General features: G+C 39.4%; 1 protein-coding gene across 5 annotated transcripts in view; it reads left to right on the forward strand.

Annotated features, from left to right (window-relative positions):
* CA1H5orf22 (chromosome A1 C5orf22 homolog) overlaps window positions 1-15338 on the forward strand; it is a 30102-nt gene extending 14764 nt beyond the window's left edge. For 3 of the 5 annotated variants that reach the window (XM_060634406.2, XM_060634409.2, XM_060634410.2), the window contains 2 exons: window positions 584-723; window positions 4240-6140. In XM_060634406.2, the coding sequence (XP_060490389.1) occupies window positions 584-723; window positions 4240-4372 (273 nt within the window). In that variant the 3' untranslated portion in view covers window positions 4373-6140. Of the gene's footprint in view, window positions 1-583; window positions 724-4239; window positions 6141-13769; window positions 14408-15154 lie in introns of those variants that run through there. The other 2 variants (XR_014137872.1, XM_081796021.1) reach the window with 2 other exon arrangements.
* Window positions 15339-23368: the final 8030 nt, after the last annotated feature.

Raw genomic sequence — 23368 nt, forward strand, 5'->3', positions numbered from 1 at the left:
TTTCAGGCACAGTTTAGTGCTATGAGACTGGAACATCAGTCATTTACATTTAAGACACATAAATGGATGTCAGTACTATTTGATTGTACATAAAGGGTATATAAGGAACTGGTGACAGGAGGAAAACTCTCCCTTGTATCCTCTTAAAACTTTGAATATAGCACTACATGCATGTATTTTAAAAATAAAATAATATGTTGAAAGAAAAGGTAAAACCAGAATATTATGTACAATTTTATATCAGCTTTTAGAATCTAGGTGTAATAGATAATTTGCTAGATAATATGAATTGTCAAAATAGACTCAAGTAAAGACAGAAACTGAATTAATCCACAATTATAAAATAAAAAAAATAGTTAAGGAGTTATTCCTACAAAAGGCATCAGGCCCAAACAAATGTACAGGCCAGTTCTTTCAAAACTTGAGAGAATAGGTAACTTCTGTGACACAGAAGCTGTTAAGGAAAAAACAATCCCAGTCCACAATATTATTAAAAAATGTATCAGCAAGTCCTCTAATGGTTAAAGAATTTTCTAAAAACAATAAAGCCTTATAGTGTAATTCTTAATTTTCTTATTTTCAGGTTCACCAGGCTGGTCTAACCTGTGATTATTCAGAACTTCCTCACCATATCAGCACAGAACAAGAAATTGAGTATCTTATTCAGTCTGTATATTATTTACTGAAAAATTTACCAAAACCTACTCTCGTGACAATTGCAAGGTAAGTGTGGTAGCCTGAATAGTGGTACGCCAAAGATGTTCACATCCTAATCTCCAGAACCTGCGGATATGTAACCTTCTATAGGAAAAGGGACCTTGCAGTTGTAATTAACTCAAGGATCTTGAAATGAGAATACCTTGGATTATCCAGTGGACCAGTGTGATCACAGTGGTCCTTTTAAGAGGGTCAGAATTCAAGAAATTGGAAGATGCTAGGCTACTGGCTTAGAAGGTGGAGGATAGGGCCTCAGGCTAAGGAATGCAGACAGCCTCCAGAAACTGGAAAGACAAACATTCTCCCCTAGAACCTAGAGAAGAATGCAGCCCTGCTAGCCCCTCTATTTTAGGACTTCTCATCTCCAACAAGACTGTAAGGTAGTAATTTTGTGTTGCTTTAAGCTGCTAAATTTGTGGCAATTTGTTACAGCTGCCATAAGAAATTAATACAGTTTCCACAGGTTAATCTAATGATTACTATTACTAACCAATTTTTTACCTACTCAGCTCAAAATTCAGATGTTGTATTTTCTCTTTCCTCTTAGTGATGGTTGGCAAAAAACATACAATTCTTATTATCTTGTCTTTGAAGTTGGTGATACTATTCAGATGAACACAGGAATTCCTATTTCTTTGTCCTACAAATGAATATTTAGCTGCTGCCATTTTTTAAATTTGAACATAATTGCTGAGTAGTTACAACAATTTAATGAAACTTTTCTGTGTTCATCTTTGGGCTGGTTTTGTATGGAACTATGAGGTTAGTACTTTATATATTTTATGACAAGTATTTTGTAACATCCTTTTACCATCCTGAAATGAAATTCATAGCTGATCTAACCTACATAGTTCATTCAGGCTGCATTAACAAAAATACCATAGACCAGGTGGCTTATAAACAAGAGAAATCCATTTCTCACAGTCCTGGAGGCTGGGTGGTCTAAGATAAAGTTACTAACAGATTCAGTGTGGTAAAGACCTGCTTCCTGGTTCACAGCCATCTTCTCCCTGTAAACCTCATGAAGGAGGTCTCTGGGGTCTCTTATAACAGCACTAACCTCATTCATGAGGGGTCCACCCTTGTTATCTAATCAAAATATGATGACATTGAGGATTGGATTCAATATACGAATTTGGGGGGGACACAAACATTTATTCTATAGCAATAATATACCTGTACACATAATTTAAACATATGTTTATATGTGTGTACACACAAGAAAATCCTAACATAAAAGAAATAAAAGTAATTGATAAAATAATATGTATTAAAATGCCACACAAGACTAGCATCTTTACAAGGAGTCTCGAAATGTAACAGTTACAAATGCAGACAGATAATCACGTGATGTATTGGCCAAATACCCTAACAGCACTGCCATAGTGACATGTTTTTTTTTTTTTTTTTAAGTTTATTTATTTGTTTTGAGAGAGGGAGAGAGAATCCCAAGCAGGCTCTGCACTGTGAGCACAGAGCCTGATGTGGAGCTCAGTCTCACGAACTGTGAGATCATGACCTGAGCTGAAATCAAGAGTCAGATGCTTAACTGACAGAGTCACCCAGGTGCCCCATGTGACATGTTTTTTCTGGTCATAACAATTTCCTGGTAAAGTTCTAAACTTAAAGTCCAATCTTCCCTCAATATACAGAGTAGTTGCATTCTTGGGAAATTTAGTTTATATTTAATTCATTTTCAAAAATACTTTGTTCATATGTAAAAGAGTATTAAATTCTAGGCTCAAAAAATTAAAAATGGTTTTCACTTATGTGAGTGCTCCATGAACTTTGGAAAAAAGTATGTAGGACACAGGACAAGTATTCATATTCACATTCATAGTGCAGGACTGTCCTGCATGTTGCAAGCATTTTAGCAGCCCTGTCCTCTCACCTTGGCCCTTCGGTTGTCATTGTGACAATCAAAAATGCACCAACAGATTTCCAAAACTACATCTTGGGGGTAGTTTCCATCAAGAACTACTCTAACTGTTTTAAAGAAGCCAGAAAGCTTTGACTGATTGAGGCTTATAAATTAAACTTTTATATATGATACTTTCTTGAAGTAGGTCTTTATCCATATGTATATATTAGGTAGTATTTAATAATTTTAATCGCTCTGTCTTATTTATTGTGTGTTAAATATTTACATCTAGTCTCAAAAATAACCTGATCACCAGAGAATAGAATGAGTTTATCAGAAGTCTCACAGATTATGTCTCACAGATTATTTAGGTCTAAAATACTTGTGACAAGGACTAGATAACTAATTCCATTTCCTTCTTTTCTTTTTAAGTTTTTGTGTTTTTTTAAATGTTTTTTATTTATTTTTGAGAGAGACAGAGCATGAGCGGGGAGGGGCAGAGAGAGAGGGAGACACAGGATCCCAAGCAGGCTCCAGGCTTTGAGTTGTCAGCACAGAGCTAAAGGCGGAGCTCAAACTCACGAGCAGTGAGATCATGACCTGACCCAAAGTTGGACATTTAACCAATTGAGCCACACAGTCACCCCTTTTTAAGTTGTTTTTAATTTTTATTTATTTTGAGAAAGAGAGAGAGTGGGGCGGGGGGGGAGGGAAAGAGAGAATCTCAAGCAGGCTACACACTGTCAGCTCAGAGCCCAGTTCAGAGCTCAATCCCACAGCCGGGAGATCATGACCTGAGCTGAAATCAAGAGTTGGACACTTAACTGACTGAGCCGTCCAGACACCCCTCCATTTCCTTCCATAAAGATTTCTATGCCACTCTTTCCAATCCATCCTCCTCAAATGGCTTTCCTCACCTGAGTCCAGAACCTGGAAATGCTGATCAAGTCATTTCAGAACTTAATCTGGCTATAATTGTCAGTGACATTGTAACTAGTTGGTAACTAAAGTTGTAGTTGGTGATTCTACAAAGAGTCACCAAGATACAGATTCCTGCCTTATCCTACTTTGCTCTTTTCTCCTTAATACCATCTAGGAAACTAATCCTAATACCAGCACATCTCCACATTTGATTCTGGATAATTCTGTATGCTTGTTAACAAAGTTTGTAGAAGTAGAAACCTATTATCAGTTAGGAAGACTCTACCCTTGTAATTTCTAGCCCTAGTGTACCCATAATAAAAGGATAGGAAAGATGTCCACCCACTTAAGAACCCCCAGTATTTCCCATATCTCCCTCTAAGGGAAACAGCAGTCTAATGATAAAGCACTGAGGCTTTGAAGCATGCTGTGTCATTTTAAATCCTGTCACTAGCACTTACTAGCTATGTGACTTATGCAGGTTAATCTTTCTGTTTAGATTCCTTTAAAGGGATAGTAAAAGTACCTATTTCATAGAGTTGCTGAGAAGATTAAAGAATATAATGTAATGTACCCGACATAGAGTAACTATTTAGTAGCTTCCAACTGTTATTATTCCAAAATTCAGTACACCTTCGTTTCTATTTTATATTGAAATCAACACATGCAGACTTTTCCTCACTGCACAGTATGATCACATTTATGTGTATTTTTCTTTTTCTTTCCCTTCTTGGTTCCAGGTCAAGTCTGGACGATTACTGTCCTTCTGAGCAAGTTGACACCATTCAAGAAAAAGTCCTTAATGTGCTGAGCTCCCTGTATGGGGCTGTAGACATTCACCTGGTGTATTTAGCAGAGTGTTCTCCATCTTGAAACAACAAAACACTAGGTTCCTATAACATCTTGATGTAATAACAGGGTTTTCATTAACTTATTATAAATGAGTCTTCCAGAGAAGACTTTTGTTTTTATATTAACTTCGTTAAAATCTTTCAGATAGTTTGAATCTCAAACAGATCTTATCAGTTGTTGAATGATGACAATTTTTTTTTTACATCAGTTCTACCCTCCCCCCCTCCAACTGATTGTTGCTTATTTTTCTTCCTTTCCATCATAGTCTTCCTCATTTTGTGCGGGTTGTTTTTTCCCCCTAGGTCTGTTGGACTGTACAAAATTCATTCATTTATTCACTCAACCAACTGACATTTATTGAGCATTTACATGTGCCAAACATAATTAAGTGCTGGGTATATGGTGATGAACAGGATAGACAAGGCCCCCTGCCCTCTTAGGGGATGGCTAAGAAACAAATTATGGATTACGAGAAGTATTATGAAGGAGCAACCACAAACATGTCTTAGGCATCCTCTTAGTACTCAAGGCATCCTGGCAGAATAAGAAAGTAACATTCTCAAAAGCTACCAAAAAAATAAATAAATAAACTTGCTAGTCCATGAAAATGTTGCAGGAATCCTACCTTTCCAAGACTGTCAGGGTTGTGGTGCAGCTGTTGTGGCAAACTCACATTATTGTTGGTATGGAGAAGGTCTATTTGAGCAGTCAACAAAACAAAAATTTTCTTTGCTAATCAGAAAAGCCCTTCAGGGTTTTTGGTGCCTCCAGATGATCAGTATTGGCATCGATTATCATTACAGTTCCTAAGTGCCACTTTATTGGCAGTCTGGGTTGATAATTTCTTCAAATAAACTAGCTTTTAATGTAAGTAGTAGAAAAAAAGATAAATCCTTAATTCTGACCTACGGTAAATACCCAAAGACATAACTGCCTTCCACCAGCCTCCCCGTGAGGAAGAGACCCTATCTGAGTCCCTCTAAATCATAGAACTTTCCATTTGCTTAATTTACCAAAGTCTTCCCGTCTTCAGCATTCCCCATGTTCAGCAATTATTTTTCACTACCTAATTTCTTCTTCTTTAAAAGGTAGGATGGCATTTAAAGGGGGAAAAAAAAATCCATCCATTCCTCAGTCCTAACATAGCATTTGTTTTCATTTTGCATGTTACTGTCAGGCCTTGACCACATGTGTACATGTGCAGCTGCATGTAACTGCAATTGTATGTTACCTAATTTGATGGCTAATACCCAAGATCACATTACCATTGCCACTCAATAGATGGCACCAGATCCCATTTTTCCAATGATGCTATTTTCCTGCGAATTTTTCTCGTCACCAATTTCCCAAGGCTGATAGCGTGAATGCCTATTTCTGTTGTGAAAAGCAAAGCAAAGTGATTCAGCTTTCTATTTTGATAGAACATTATGTGCCAAAAAGTTTTCTCTGTAAAATCAGAATTGCAAAAGAGTGCTATTTATTTTTAAGTTTTGAAAAAATTTTATTGGAATTCTATAAACGGATGTTACTTTTATGAGTAAATTATTTTGTGTGCTAAAATAAATAAAAAGGTATGTTTTGAGATTTTAAAGATTTAAAACAAAAAACAGAAATTAAAAAAATAAAGATTTAAAATCAAACCATAGCACTAATTGTGTATGATCTCAATGTGTTCATAGCACTGATCTTATGAGTCTGCTTCAGTAGTCATTTGTTATAATTCCCATGAACTAGGATGTGACTCAAGCATCGTTTTAATTCAGGTGGAATAAAAGGGCACCAATTTCTATTTTAGGAGCATTCAGATCATTTAGTTCTCATGCTCTGTAATTCTGTTTGAATGAAATTCAGTCCCTGTCTATTGACTACCACCAATTTGGTAAATTATATCACCGGCATTTCAAATAAGGTGTTTAGTTTAGGGGCACCTCGGTGTCTCGTTTGAGCGTCTCTTGATTTTGGCTCAGATCATGATCCCAGGGTCGTGGGATCAAGCCCTAAGTCAGTCTCCGTGCTGAGTGTGGAGTCTATTTAAGATTCTGTCTATCTGCCTCTCTCCCCTGCTCACATGTCTCTCTGTCTCTCTAAAATAAAAAATTTTTTTTAAAGATTTAAAAAAAAACAGTTTATAAAGACATCCTTCATCTGTGTTCTAAATATCAATGAGGAATACCACAATACAGGGTTTTGGATTATATACACCTATCACTGACACATGAGATTTTGGCAAGTTCTTGAAAATGGACTTAAATGTAAGCATTGACTATAGCTTTGGTATTAACAAGTATATATTTCTCAGTATTGAGGAAGAAAAGTTTTTCTTTAGAAATATTTTCTGTATGGCCAACAGGCACGTGAAAAGATGCTCAACATCACTCCTCATCAGGGAAATACAAATCAAAACCACACTGAGATAATTGCCTCACGCCAGTCAGAGTGGCTAAAATGAACAAATCAGGAGACTATAGGTGCTGGCGAGGATGTGGAGAAACGGGAACCCTCTTGCACTGTTGGTGGGAATGCAAACTGGTGCAGCCACTCTGGAAAACAGTATGGAGGTTCCTCAAAAAATTAAAAACAGATCTACCCTATGACCCAGAAATAGCACTACTAGGAATTTACCCAAGGGATACAGGAGTGAGATGCATAAGGGCACTTGTACCCCAATGTTTATAGCAGCACTTTCAACAACAGCCAAACTATGGAAAGAGCCTAAATGTCCATCAACTGATGATAAAGAAATTGTGGTTTATATACACAATGGAATACTATTTGGTAATGAGAAAGAATGAAATATGGCCTTTTGTAGCAACATGGATGGAACTAGAGAGTGTTCTGCTAAGTGAAATAAGTCATACAGAGAAAGACAGATACCATATGTTTTCACTCTTATGTGGATCCTGAGAAACTTAACAGAAGACCATGGGGGAGGGGAAGGAGGAAAAAAAAAAGTTAGGGAGAGAGCCAAACCATAAGAGACTCTTAAAAACTGAGAACAAACTGAAGGCTAATGGGGGGTGGGAGGGAGGGGAGGGTGGGTGATGGGTATTGAGGAGGGCACCTGTTGGGATGAGCACTGGGTGTTGTATGGAAACCAATTTGACAATAAATTTCATAAATATATATATATATATATATATATATATATTTTTTTTTTTTTTTTTTTTCTGTAGGCCTCTATCTTTGTTCTATGTCCTCAAGGAGCTCTTAGTCAAAGTTCTTCACCTTTATATGATACTCTATCCAAATCTTTATTTTGTTTCAGCAGTAGTGGTCCTGGATTGCTGGCAATGGGTGCATCATACTGCTAATGGTTTACAGTTAGTGGTGTGTTTCTTACTACAAGATTATCTCATTCACCAGACAGCTTAGGAGAAAGTACTTGCATGAAACTAAAGGAGTTTTTGTTGGACATCTTTTAGAAATGCCCGAGATACATGAGGATCAGCTGTGTAAATACTCATTATTAGGCTGTACTTGGTTATTCTGAGTCACAGCGCTCTCTTGTGCTTGTTTCTAAACTAACTGGTCCTGCACTGCCTCTGTGGTTTTGTAGTTCTAGCTGCACTTCTGGGATCCCAAACACCAGTGCCATCCTGTCCCTTTATTCTCATTTGAGTTCAACAAATGAAGTTATGGCGACAAGGTTTCTGTGAACCTGGATTCTTAGGAGGGAGTTCTCTGCACAGTAAATATTCGTCACTGGAAGGGTATGTCTCACCACCGCAAATTAGTAAGTTGACATTCTATACATTAGTATCTTGTGAGTTTGGTTCCTGTGGTTCAGAAGCAGGGGCTCATTGCAGAGGCTGAAGCAAGGCTGAGGCTGCACAATTTCACGTTCTCTGAAGACCTTGTTGAATAGCCATCCTCCAGCTACAAGCATCCCTAACACGTCTGTAACGTCAAAATGCTCATCAACAGCAGACAGATCACTGAAGCCCGTCCGTGGGCCACCAGCACTGTTTAGGAGCCTTTGCACCCTAGTTGATGTGAATCATGCCAAGACTGAGACAAGAAAGAAGTGTTATGACTGAAATATAGTAGAACATGTGGTAAAACTGTGAGCTTCAAAGAGCTACTGCCTGGCTCCAGTGTCCCCTTCTCCATGTTCCTGCTGCGTGACCTAAGTCTCAGCTTCCCTTTTACAGTAAGAGAACTTAACTCATTGGGATATTGTGAGGAATAACACACACAAAACCCTTAACACAAGAACCATTCAGTAAACATTGACTGTTATTTCCAAACTCAGCCCTACTTAGTGTCTCCTGTGATGGCTATTCCAAGTCTCAACTGCTCTTCTTATGCCTTTCCTAAACACTGATTTTTTTAAAACCCTACATTAGCTTCCACTGTATTTCTGTGAATAATGGATTTTCAAATTTTTTTAGTCAAAGAAAGCTGATCCTTGCCCATAAGAAAAGAAGTAATAGCTTTTTTTTAATTAATTAATTAATTTATTTATTTATTTATTTTATTTATTTATTTATTTATTTTTGAATGAGAGAGAATGCAAGAGAGGGAGAGGGAGACAGAGAATCCCAAGCAGGCTCCATTCTCACATTCTCAGCACAGAGCCTGACCCAGGGCTTGATTTCACAACCCTGGGATCACAACCTGAGCTGAAACTGAGTCAGACACTCAACCGACTGAGCCACCCAGGTACCCCAAGAAGTAACAGCTTTAAGCAGAGTTACTCATAGTGTAAAAGTGTTGTCTTGAAATTGGTGCAAGCATCTATTTATTCGTAATTGTAAAATGTGTATTCATGCAATTGGGGGCAGGGGTGGGGGCGATGCATGTCAGAGAAGTCAAAGCCTGCCCCAGCTTTTGCTCCTCTTCACACTCCCTCCTGCCTGTTTGTAGATAAAGCTAGAATTTGTGATGCTAAACCCCTGATGTAGACATTGTTTGGAAGTTGCTACCTGCCCCCCAATTTAAAATTACCTTCATAGAATCTAAAATTACCTTCATAGAATCTAGAATTTTCATCATTTTTTTTAATCTTTATTTTTGAGAGAGAGAGAGAGACAGAGTGAGAGCAGGGGAGGGGCAGGGAGAGAGGGAGACGCAGAATCCGAAGCAGGCCCCAGGCTCCAAGCTGTCAGCACAGAGCCTGATGCAGAGCTCGAACTCATGAACCGTGAGATCATGACCTGAGCTGAAGTCGGACGCTTAACCCACTGAGCCACCCAGCCGCCCCAAGAATTGTCATCATTTTTGATGTTGCTGATGTATAGGTGACCTGGTACCAAAAAAAGTCCCTCATGTATCCACTGGAGCATGACAGGGAGGTGGGGGTGGAGTGAGTACCTCCAACCAATTCACTATTATTTCCAGACCCCTCACACACATCCCTCCTCTGGGTCTCAGCCTTACCACAGAGCTGCCTCTGCCTGGCGAGTGTTAAGGAAAGTGGGCTCCTCAGAGGAAGAGGGAATGCCTCTGTCCGCTTGGCCTCATAAGGTTATGTAGCAGCCCATCAGACGTGACCCTGACGGCTCAAGGAGGGACATACCTCATTGTCTCCCTTGAGGCAGAGTTGGAGCTAGACTGGAAAGTCAGCTGTTTCAACAGAAACTGCCCTGAGAATGGCGTGGCAGCACCATCCACCTTCTGCAGCATTGCCACATCTGGAGCAGCACAGGCACTGAATGGCACCGTCATCACAAAGTGACCCTGAGGTATTGGTGGCTTTAAAATCAGTCCAAGTTCAAATACTACCTCTGCCTGCTACTAGTTATATGAGCTTGGCAATCTAATCTTGTGTTAGTCATGAATCCCTGTGTTCCTAAGGGACTCTGTACTGGGCTCCAGGATTGCACATTAGTTAGCTGTTTACATCTGCCCTCCCCAGTGTACTGTGAGCTCCTTGAGGTCATATCGTACATCTTTGTAGTCCCAGGCCTTGCCATAGTCTCGGTCATCATAAGGCCTCAAAAATGTTTAATGAGGGGCAGCTGGGTGGCTTAGTTGGTTAAGTCTTGATTTTGGCTCATGATCTCGAGGTTCGTGAGATCAAGCCCCACGATGGGCTCTGTGCTGTGCAGAGCCTACTTGGGATTCTCTCCCTCTCTCTGCCCCTCCTCCCCTGCTCATTCTCTTGCTCTCTCAAAATAAATAAACTTTAGGGGTGCCTGAATGGCTCAGTCAGTTAAGTGTCCCACTTCGGCTCAGGTCATGATCTAGAGGCTCATAGGTTTGAGTCTGCCCCCCTTCCATCAGGCTCTGTTCTGCCAGCTCAGAGCTTAGAGCCTGCTTCGGATTCTGTGTCTCCTCTCTGTCTCTCCCCCACTTGCGCTCAGTCTCTCTCAAAATAATAAATAAACATTAAAAGAAAATTTTTTTAATGTCTAATGAATTAATGAGTACAGAAAATATCAGTGGTCATTGGAAGGTTGGCAGTAATAAACATTGTGTGCCCTATGTTGTACATCCTCTTCTGAGCATGCTATTTTTGACAGCAAATTGGACAAATGCAGGCATTACTAATACAAGAACATTTACCAAGGATTAGGTATGTCAAAAACATGAGTCCAAAAGAACTAAAAGATAATACCTGTAATCTAATGATCATATCCATAGAATAACTGTGTTATAAATGAGAGAAAGGCAATCGTGTCAGTTTTCCAGCTCTTCTGCACTCTGTTCTCTTAGAGATAAAACCTGATTAGAAGTAGGGGCGCCAGGTTGGCTCAGTCGGTTAAGCGACCGACTTCGGCTCAGGTCATCATCTCACGATTTGTGAGTTCAAGCCCCGTGTCTGGCTCTGTGCTGACAGCTTGGAGCCTGGAGCCTGCTTCGGCTTCTGTGTCTCCCTCTCCTCCTCATGCTCTGTCTCTCAAAAATAAGTAAACGTTAAAAAAAAATTAAAAAACAAAACAAAACACCTGATTAGAAGCATGTTCCACAGTGCTCATGTTAATGTAATGTGAAAATACATGTAGTTTGGGGCACCTGGGTGGCTCGGTCTGTTAAGCATCCAACTCTTTATTTTTTTTCTAAAGCAACAATTTATTTTAAATTTATAGGTTCTTTGGTTTTCATAGAAAAATGAACGCATCACTCAGAGTGTAAGATGCCAATAAACAAATCTCAAAACGTGATTAAGAACTAGAATGATACATTTTCTATACAAAATTTTGGCATGCTTGGAAACTTGTTTCATTCCCTAGCAACTAACTATCCTAGTGGAGTCCAAGGTTGTCTGAGATTAGATCAGCAGCTCGCCAAGAGAATGTGGGCCACAATCTTGCAGTTCTGCTGACTCTCGACTAAATAGTTTTTAAATCAGCACAATATTTCATGGGTTCATTATATTCCTTAAATTAGAAGTATGGCAGCCTTGGGGCACCTGGATGACTCATTTGGTTAAGTGACTGACTCCTGATTTCAGCTCAGGCCATGATCTTGTGGTTCATGGGATCGAGCCCCATATGGGACTCTATTGACAGCCCAGAGCCTGCTTGGGATTCTTTCCTTTTCTCTCTGCCTCTCTCCCTGCACACACTCTCTCTTTCTCTCAAAATAAATAAATAAACATTTAAAAAAAGAAGAAGTATGGCAGGCTCTTTTGTTATGGGTCTTAAAAGTTCTTATTTCTTTTTTTTTTTTTTTTTTTGGTTTAAATCACCGTAACTATTTGCTACCTATCATGTTCTCCACCTTCTCTATGCCTCTATGCTGATTCACTTTTTCCACTGACTATTGCACATCCTTGAGTATTTTTCTGAGAGTCTATGAGTTTATAGTATACTTTGAGTTAAGCGTCCAACTCTTGATTTTGGCTCAGGTCATGATCTCACGGTTCGTGTGTTTGAGCCCCGCATCAGGCTCTCTGCTGTCAGCGCAGAGCCTGCTTCAGATCCTCTTTGCCATTCTCTCTCTGCCCCTCCCTGCTCACGTGCAAGAGCACGCGTGCGTGCTCTCTCTCTCTCTCTCTTTCTCAAAAATAAATTAAAAAAAATTTTTTTTAATACATATAGTTTGAATTTGGCCTAAAATTAAAATCCTATATTGGACAGTACCATCAAAAACTGTGGATATGAACTTTGGGTCCCTAAAAAGATTATAGCTTTGCTGAGTGTTGGTGGAGAAACACTTTTCCTCACTTCTGATTTTCCTTCTATAGGAGGCACCTTCCATTAGAGTCCTGACCTTGCTGTGCCCTTTTACTCATTCCTCCCCAGGCAAGGAAGAGTGAAAGAAGGGAATTCTCGAATGCCTTCTATTGGAAGTCTGTATATGTTCTGCTTTGTCCTTCATTCCATAGTTTGTAAGAATAGGCCCTGGGAGAGAGAGCTTACATTGTGCAGTGGTGCCCGTGGGCGGCAAAATTCATCTGGGGTGCTATCCAGTTGTTGCCCCAGACTTAAGCCGTGTTCTCTAATATCAGTTTTACTAGTAATGATGACCTTTTTGTCTCCATCTGCCTGAATACCTATGCATATTTCTAAGTTGTTTAGAAACTTATTGGAGAACAGTTATGTCTATTGGGCCTCCTCAAACTGCAACATGACAATGCGTGTCTGTTGAAGAGTATGGAAAGTTTATAAATGCAGTAGCTCTTTGGACCTTCAGTCAAAAAGGAGGACATTCTATGACCATTCTGAATCAACCCACAACCACATACCTTCTGTTTATACAGTCTGTTTTTCTGCTGTGCAGTAGAGACATCTACAAAAAATTTTTAAGATTTATTTTGCTTTTAAGTGCTTTTCTTGGCTGTCAGGCTGGTGTTTGATTTTTATTTGACATCACGCTAAGATGGGCAACACAGCCTCCAGTAGGCTTCCTATATAAGCAACAACAATTATAAAATATAACAGAAGAAAAGATCTTACTTACAATAGCATCACTTCACTCAAAAAAAAAAAAAAAAAAAAACCTATGAATAAACTAAATGAAAAATCACCACCTATACCAAAAAAAACTTTATGAAGTTATGGAAGAATATAAATGAAGGTGTAAATATCTATGGAAAGATATGTGTTTGTAGAGGAATATTCAATGTTATAAAGATGTCAATGTTTTATCAATGTATATATCAAGCTACATATAATGCAGTTTCAATAAGCATATGAAGGAGATCTTGTTTTAAGTAGTGAGGCTAATTCTAAAGTTCATACGGAAAAACGATCATGCAAGGGAAACCAAAACTGTAAAATAAAAGTTAATGAAGGGATTAGCCCTATTATGATACCAAAATACATTATAAAATTATATTAATTAAAACTGTAATACCAGCATACGGGTAGTCAGACAATGGAACGGAACAGAATAGAGTCCAGAAATAGATCTATGTTAGTTAAAGTAAGGATATCTAGTTTAAGGGAAAAAGAAAAAGCAAATGGCTCATAAAAAATGAAAGTTATTCCTCATTTTCATAAAGTCCAAAACCAGTGTTTCTGCTTTGCAGGCTCTCATGCAAACGAGGCGTCTGGGACTCCTGCCCCTTGTATCTGTAACTCTGCCATTGTGAACATGTGGCTTCCTGAGTTTTCCTGGAGGATAGCTCCATTCCACCTACCAGAAGGCAAGGAGGTTAGAAGGTCACATGCTGAAGGCTTCTGGGTATCAGGCCCATCATTTCCGAACTGCGCTGGAAGCTGAGAGACCACCCTGTTGTGTCCCCAGAAAGAGGAGGGAAAAGGTTTGGTGAATACTTAGCATTCTCTCCCACAAGACCCAAGTACATACTGGAATGTATTAGACAGTCAGGGTGCATTTTATATCAGTGGGGATAGATGAAATATTCAATAAATGGTGCTAAAAAACTGGATAGCTAGTTCAAAAAGAAAAGGTCGGATTCCCAATTCACTCCTTACAACAAAATAGATTACAAATGGATCAAGTTTGAGAAGAAGGAAGGGAGCAAGGGAAGGAAAGTATCAGACAACACAGGAGAGAAAGGCGGCCTGTTTACCAAGAAGCATGCCTGTCTGGAAGGTTCAGAGAAATATTGGGTTTGGACTGTGTAGTGCATTCACCTAAATAAAACCATCCAGATTTCACAATCCTATTTCTTCCCTTCCAGGGCTCTGAATTTAAGATGGGACACCTGCTCTGGCTGTGCATTAGATATCCATTAGAGCTCTGACATTTTTATGATTGTATTCTGAGGCTAATATTCAGCACAATCTGCCCTCCTGCTGCAAGAGATGAGGGTCAGATTAATTAAAGTTGGCCATGAGAGCCTTCTAGCATGCCCTGAGTTGACAGCTGGCCAACCTAGTGTGCCATTCTCCGAGGCTTCCAGGAAAGTTAACGAAAAGTCAGCCTCCTCCACAGTTCTTAATAATTACCATTGCCCCATGTCTTTCAAGAGCAGTAACTATTCCCTAGCCCAGACCCTCTACCTGCACCTCATCCTAAACAATCATACATGAGAGTCTTAGTAAACCCAGCATGCCATGGATTACCACTACCCCCACTTAAACCGGCAATGAGATTCTCGTTGCTCCCTGACCAGGGAGTGAACAAATTCTGTAGTCCGATTCTTGAGGGTCAACTTTCTAGGACCAAACCTGGTCATCTATTTTAGTTTAAGTCCTCCTCAGAGCAGGTATTGAAGGGATTTGAGTGCATGTAGTTTATCTTGGAGGTGAAATCAGGATGTGAAGAAGCAGTGAAAGTAAGGTAGGAAGGTGGAAAAGTTAACAACAGATCAATGAGATTACTGCCATAGTCAACAGGCGCTCAGTTCCCCTCAGGAATCAGTAAGAACATGGCTTAGAATTGCCTGCTGAGGGAAGAGGAAGCTTGCACATTTATCCACTGGTTTCCATTCCCCATATGTTGAAGGTTGCCTCTGAGAGCCTGATATGCTATTACTTACCAGCCACCCTGGAAAGCCTGCCCTTGCTTGGACTAAGCAAATTCCTATGGCACCTAAAAGCAATTCAGGAAGAGAAGCAGAGAGATCCAGACACAAGTTGGGTGCTGTTGGAATGTTTAGGAACTATCCTCTACAGCTGCAGGTAAAGTTGGTGGGACGTCAGCAGCATCTTCTACAAAAAGAATAAAGATACTAATTCTCTATATTTCTTTCAGACAATTGTAAACAGCGTATGTTGTGTTGCTAAAGGTGTGAGAAAACAGCATGCTGATATGCTGTTGTTGAGAATGTGTATTGGTACAGCTTTCATGAAGGCAGTTTGATGGTAGCTATCAGTATTGAAGATGAATATACTCTTTGATCCAGGTTTTAGGATTTTCACTTATAGGAATTTTTGATCCTGCAGATATTTGTGCAAAGACTTTCATACAAGGATTTTCACTGTAATAGTAAAAGATTGGGGAAGGTTTCCTCAGCACGACATAGTAAGTTATTGTACATCCTTATACCATCACCCTTAAATAGGAAGAGGTCCTCTCTGTGTACTGATATTGAACACTAGTAGGAGGGAGCAGAAAATATAAAATGACTAACAAGTGCATATAGTATACTCTCATATTGAGCACATGAAAAAAGAGAAAGTGTGGGTATTTCTTCATGCTATGGATTTTATTCTTTATATGACTTTTCTGTCATTCCTAGGGATTTGAGGCTCTGGGGTAGTATTAGTCTACCAAATGATAGACTGTGAAAACGAATATGATGAAAACTGGCAAATAATAACAGAGTTCAACAAAGGGACTGGATAGCAACTAGACATTCACAAATTGGTAGTTTTCCAGTTCACCAGCAGCAGACAGTTAGAAAATGCAACAGAAAGAAATTCACAACAGAAACCTAAGTATAAAATACCTGAGAATAAACATTCAAACATACATTCAACATTGTATAGTAAATATAAAAGATCTTTATAAGATAAAAGGTAAACATTATAGGCCATAGAAGAAAACCTAAGTAAATGGAGAATATTATTATTCATAGATAGGAGGTCTCAATATGATGCCAAATCTCTTCAAATTTATCCCTAAAGACTTTGTATTGTACTTTATCAAAATTAAAAACTCTACTACATCAAAGAACATTATCAAGGGAGTGAAAAAGACCTCCCAATGAATACAAGAAAATATTTGTGAATCATATATCTGATAAAGGATTAATATCTAGAATATATAAAGAATTCTTTAAAGAAGATATACAACTAGTCAATAAAAGAAGCCAACACATGAAAAGATGCTCAACATCATGAGTCATTAGGGAAATGCCAATCAAAACCACAATGAGATAGCACTTCATACCCCTTCGGGTGGCTACTTTTTGGGTTTTTTTTTAAGGAAAGTAAGTGTTGGCAAGGCTTTGGAGAAATTGGAACCTTCATATATTGTTGGTGGGGATGTAAAACTGGTGCAACCACCATGGAAAAGAGTTTGACAGTTCCTCAAAAAGTTAAACATGGAATTATATAGTCCAGCAATTCCATTCCTATGTATATACCCAAAAGAACTGAAAGCAGAGATTCAGATACTTGTACACCAATATTCATTGGAGCATATTTATAGCAGCCAAAAGATGGAAACAACCCAAATGTCCATCAACAGATGAATGGATAAACAGAATGTAGTATATACATATAATAGAATATTATTTGATCATGAAAGAGAATGAGACCTTGATACATACTACAACATGGATGAACCTTGAAAATATTATGCTAAGTAAAATAATCCAGGGGCACCTGGGTGGCTCAGTAAGTTAAGCATCTGACTTCAGCTCAGGTCATGATCTCACGGTTCATGAGTTCAAACTCCACATCAGGCTCCACGCTGACAGTGTGAAGCTGCTTGGGATTCTCTTTCCCACTTTCTCTGCCGTTCCCCCACTTGCATTTTCTTGCTCTCTCAAAATAAATAAACTTAAAAAAAACACAACTTACAAAATGATACAAAAAGAAATCGAAATCTGAATAACTCTATTTTTAAAGTTGAAATGCTAATCAAAAGCCTTCCTACAAAGAAAACTGCAAGTCCAGATGGTTTCTCTTGGGAATTCTATCAAACATTTAAGAAAGAAATAATACTAATCTTACACATTTTTAGAAAACGGAAACTATTTCCAACTCATATTATGAAGCCAGTATAACCCTGTCAAGACCTTGACAAGAGACTACATGAAAATTTGTGACCAACATCTCTCACGATACAACAATCTTTCACAAAATATTAGCTACTTGAAAGCAGCAACACTAACTACATCATGGTTAAGTGGGTTTATTCCAGGAGTACAAGGTCACCTTAATCTTTGAAAATTGAGGTTATTTGTCACATTAACAGAACAAAGGAGAAAAACTATATGACCATACCAATAAATGTGAAAAAAGTGCCTCTGATAAAATCCAATAGCCATCATAATTTTAAAACTAAAGGCTCTGGGGGCACCTGGGTGGCTCAGTGGTTGAGCATCTGACTTTGGCTCAGGTCACGATCTCTGGTTTGTGAGTTTGAGCCCCGCGTTGGGCTCTGTGCTAACAGCTCAGAGCCTGGAGCCTGCTTCGGATTCTGTCTCCCTCTCTCTCTCTCTCTCTCTCTCTCTGCCCCTCCCCTACTCGCACTCTGTCTGTCTCTCTCTCAAAAATAAGTAAACATTAAAAAAAAATTTTTTTAATAAAATGAAAATAAAAATGATTAAAAAAAAAAAAGCTCTGGGGAGCCTGGGTGGCTCAGTCAGTTAAGTGTCTGACTTCAGGTCATGATCTCACAGTTTGTGGGTTTGAGCCCTACATTGGGCTCTCTGCTGTCAGCACAGAGCCTGCTTCAGATCCTTGGTCTTCCTCTCTGTCTGCCTCTCTCCCTCCCCACCCCCCCCCCCAAAATAAATAAACATTAATAACAACCTAATAAATAAAATAAAATAAACGTTAAAAAAAAAGCATCTAGAAAGGACCTGATGCTAATACCATACTGCCCATGAGATATTAAATACTTTCCCCTCAAGACAGTGAATAAGGACAAGATGTTCATTTGGACCACTTCCATTCAACACTATCCTGGAAGTCCCACCTACGGTGAAAAGGTAAGGAAAAGATACAAAAGTCGTATATATCACAAAGGAAGAAATAAAACCATTATTATGTTTTTTAAATCATTACTATTTTTAAAGAAGCATTATACTTCACAAAATACTTAAGAGGAAATTTAACAAAAGATATGTAAAACCTCTACAATGGAAACTATAACAGGTTATCGCCGAGACTTACACAGCAGTTTAATGACTGCTAATTTACTGAAATGCTTTGTAAGGAAATTCTGTTGGAGATGCTTTAATGTTTTCATGAAGCTTTCCTCAAGCTGGGCAGAAGCCTTACATGGATGGGCCCTGGAGAGATGTGCAGGTCAGTCCTGCTAATAGCTGGTAACAATTTTACAACAGAAAAAGAAGCCTGCAATTATTATATTCTTCCTCATCCTACCTGCGTAATATTGATGTACCCTTCCCATAGTACACTATATGTGAAATTCCAGAAAAGGCTGGGGAAGCACTATTGAAAACCCAAGCATTTAAAAATCAGCAACACAAGCAACAACACATATTGGCAAGGATGTAGAGAAAGGGCAACCCTCCTGCACTGTTGGTGGGAATGAAAACTGGTGCAGCCACTCTGGAAAACAGTATAGAGATTCCTCACAAAATTAAAAATAGAATCACCCTAGGATCCAGCAATTGCACTGTGAGAAATAAGCCCACTGCCCCAATCAAAGGAAGGACGTGGGGACTCCGACCACAGTAGAGCAAGGCTTTAATCAACAGTGTTGCAAAAGCAGGTGTCTGGTGGACAGGCACACTTGGGGCAGTTACAGCAGGCAATTTATCTCCTAGCGTGCAAGTCCCTCCCCTGGTTCCTCATTGGCTGAGCACTACAGAGGTTACAGCCTTACCCGACATTGCCTATGCCCATGCAAGGCAAGGAGTAGTCTGATTGGAACAAATGTACATTCCTTGAGGTGATACAGAGACTTCAGTTCTTTGGCACATGCTCACTGCAAAACCTGTGAAAATAAGCCCAAAAACGGAGAGGGGAAGAACCAGGAAGTGAAGTGTCTAAGGGTTTGAGACTCCATTGTGGTGGGGGGGGGGGGGGGGGGGCGGTGCTCATACATATTCCCATAGGTTGTAAACCTATTGTTAACTAGACAGCACAGCTTTGATTTGGTATTTCTGAAAATGAATCATCTCCCTTACATCTCACAGCACTACTATGTATTTACCCAAGGAATACAAAACACTAATTCAAAGCACCCTGATGCTTATAGCACCACTATCTACAATAGACAAATTATGGAAACAGCCCAAGTGTCCATTGACTGATGAATGGACAAAGGTGTGGCCATAAAAAAGAATGAAATCTTGCCATCTACAATGACATGAATGGAGATAGAGAGTATTATGCTAAGTGAAATAAATCAGTCAGAGAAAGACAAATACCATGATTTCACTCACAAGTGGAATTTAAGAAACAAAATAAGTGAGGAAAGGGACAGAAAGAGAGGTAAACCAAGAAACAGACTCTTAACTATAGAGAAGGAACTGATGGTTACCGGAGGCGAGGTGGGGGTGGGGGGGAAGGGATGGGTTAAAAAGGTGATGAGGATTAAGGAATGCATTTGTGATGAGCATCGTGTGAGTATGGAAGTGTTGAATCAGTATTTTGTATACCCAAAACGAATATTACACTGTTAAATAACTGGAATTTAAATAAAAACTAATAATAATAATAATAAAAAGAAAACATAAGTGATGTGGGAAACAAAGGCAGAAAGAAGTGTAGATAAAATTAAATTTCCTTATAACCCGCAGCCCATTGACAAACACTTGAGATAGGCAGAGTATGGCATTCTTCCAGGAACTCCTGACTATCTTAAAGTTAATGCTTTGCTAGAGGGAAAAACAACTTTAGCTTGACAATAGCTAGGCCTTCAGGATTCTGAGTCTTCTTTAGCATATGAAAGTCCTTTTGGAAACTTCCCCTTATCTCTACTTCCCCCAGCTCCAGGGTAATCAGTCACTCATAATCCTAGTGCTGCTCTTTCTGCCCACCTGCCCTGTCCCTGTGCTTTAATAAAACCACGTTGTTTGCACCAAAGACATCTCAAGAGTTCTTTCTTACCTGTCAGCTCCAAACCCCAACACTTCAAACCACATCACAAGTATTTTATCTTGTTGATTTTCCAGTGAGGCTTGATTAGCATACCCTGCCTTACCTCATCTCTACTCTGAAAGCAGCCCATTAAATCCTGGTGGGTGCAGAACAGTCTCTCTTCCCCTGGCTGGAAAATGACCAGTACAAAAGTGGGGTGCTCATCTGCTACGGTAATGGAGGTAGATACATGTAAAGAAACAAAATCCACCGGTTCCCTTCTTCTCCTCTTTTAATCCCTTCAAAATTTTCCAATTATGAGTTTTTGTGAACTTGATTCTGACTGGTTTGTGAACAAAGCCATTTGCCCGGTAAACAAACAAAAAAGACCCTCTACTTGTATACTTTGTATATGATCAAGCAGTATTTGGGCTTACACCTGCCTTTGCCAAGTCAAAATAATTTTATTATTTTTTTAAGTTTATTTATTTTGAGAGAGAGAGAAAGAGAACAGGGGAGGGAGGGGCAGAGAGAGAGGGAGACAGTGGATCCCAAGCAGGCTCCATGCACTGTCAGCACAGAGCCTGACGCAGGGCATGAACCCACAAACCCTGAGATCAAGACCTCAGCCGAAATCAAGAGTCAGACACTAAACCAACTGAGCCACCCAGGCTCCCCAAGTCAAAATAATTTTAAGATGAATTTAACAATATTTTAATGTTTAGTTTGGGTTTTTCTAGCTAAGATTAGTAAAGCATAAGTAAAAATTCACTGGAAGGATTTCTAAGTGCATGGCTGTGAGAAATAAGCCCACTGCCCCAATCAAAGGAAGGACGTGGGGACTCCGACCACAGTAGAGCAAGGCTTTAATCAACAGTGTTGCAAAAGCAGGTGTCTGGTGGACAGGCACACTTGGGGCAGTTACAGCAGGCAATTTATCTCCTAGCGTGCAAGTCCCTCTCCTGGTTCCTCATTGGCTGAGCACTACAGAGGTTACAGCCTTACTTGACATTGCCTATGCCCATGCAAGGCAAGGAGTAGTCTGATTGGAACAAATGTACATTCCTTGAGGTGATACAGAGACTTCAGTTCTTTGGCACATGCTCACTGCAAAACCTGTGAAAATAAGCCCAAAAACGGAGAGGAGAAGAACCAGGAAGTGAAGTATCTAAGGGTTTGGGAATCCATTTGGGGGGTGGGTGCGGGGGGAGAGGGGCTCATACAAATTCCCAATAGGTTGTAAACCTATTGTTAACTAGACAGCACAGCTTTGATTTGGTATTTCTGAAAATGAATCATTTCACTTCTCACAGTGGCTAATTTTACAGACATTGGCAAAAGATATGTTTTTCCTGTTTATCAATTCCAAGTTACAAATAAGGACAGAGAAACAGTTTAATGTCTTTATCATTTGAAACATAAAAAGTAGCATATCCCCCCCCCCCAAATAAAACCTAATAGATTCTGTGGTATACAGAATAATGCCCCCCTCCCAAAGATATTTTCATCCTAATCCCCAAAACCTGTGAATATGTTATGTTCCATGGCAAGGGAGAAGTAAAATTGCAGATAGAAGTTTCCTAATCAACTGATTTTGAGATGGTGAGATTATCCTGGATTATCCAGGTGGGCCCTATGTAATTACAAGGGTCCTTAAAAGTGAAAGAGGAGAGGCAGTGTCAGAGAGATTTACCATGAGAAGACTCAACTGGCCATTGTTGGTTCTGGATTGGAGCCACCAGCGAGGGAATCCAGGCAGCCTCCAGAATGTGGAAAAGGTAACAAAACAGAGACTTCTGTAGGGCTTTGAAGGCACACAGCCCTGCTGACACCTTGGTTTTAGCCCACTGAGATACATTACAAATTTATGACAAATTTGTGGTAATTTGTTGTTTTTCACAAATGTGTGGTGATTTGTTACAGCTGCAATAGGAAAAGAATACAGAATCTTGACTGTTAAATCATGTAATTGAGTAATTGGGACACACGGTGGCACTAGATCACCACATAAGTGCTTTCAGTTTCATAATTCTGTATTACTAGGGGCAATGCTAAATTTTCTTGTAATAAATTTAAAATTTTTTTTAAGTTTATTTATTTACTTTGACAGAGAGAGGAGGAAGGCAGAGAATCCCAAGCAGGCTTTGCACTGTCAGCACAGAGCCTGACTCGGGGCTCAAACTCACAAACTGTGAGATCATGACCTGCTCTGAAACCAAGAGTTGGGCACTTAACCAACTGAGCCACCCAGGCACCCCTCTTGTAATAATTTTTTAAAAATCACCTCCTCACATTTGCATCTAAGTATCTGCAATATTCGTGGTAAATCCCTTAAATTGGCCTTGATGAATTTTTTTTAAAGTTTACTTATTTATTTTGAGAGAGAGAGCATGCACATGAGCCGGAGAAGGGCAAAAGGAGGGAGAGAGAGAATCCCAAGCTGGCCGTGCACTGTCAATGCAGAGCCCCATGCGGGGTTTGATCTCACAAACCATTATATCATGACCTGAGATGAAATCGAGAGCTGGATGCTTAACCAACTGAGCCACCCAGACGCCCCAATCTTGATGAACTTTTAAGTTGATTTCTGGCAATTATTTTTTTTAAATCTAGAAAGATGAACTATAAATATAAAGAAGCCCCTGAATATGTGTCACAAACGTTAAGACCTTTTTTTTTCCCAGTGTCTTGAACACTGACAGCAGCCACAGCAGGCACCCAGTAAATAATTGTTAAATGAAAGAACATCTCATGTCCAATTTCCAAATATAAATTGTCAAGTCATTTCTCACCTGAACCTGAATAATCTGGAACTTGAAGAAAATCCTTTTGTTCAAGAATTTCAAATTTAGTACTATTCATAGAGCACTCCTTTATTCAAATGTGCTTACAATGCATTCTCCTTCATGCCAGGAATGAAACAGCCATTCCCAGTTCTATAGAGCCCTCCCTGCCCTCCACCCTGGCGTGTCCAGTTCTAACTCAACAGCCT

This window comes from Panthera onca, chromosome A1 (genome assembly GCF_046562875.1).
Source record: "Panthera onca isolate mPanOnc1 chromosome A1, mPanOnc1 haplotype 2, whole genome shotgun sequence".
In the NCBI taxonomy this organism is placed as follows: Eukaryota; Metazoa; Chordata; class Mammalia; order Carnivora; family Felidae; genus Panthera; species Panthera onca.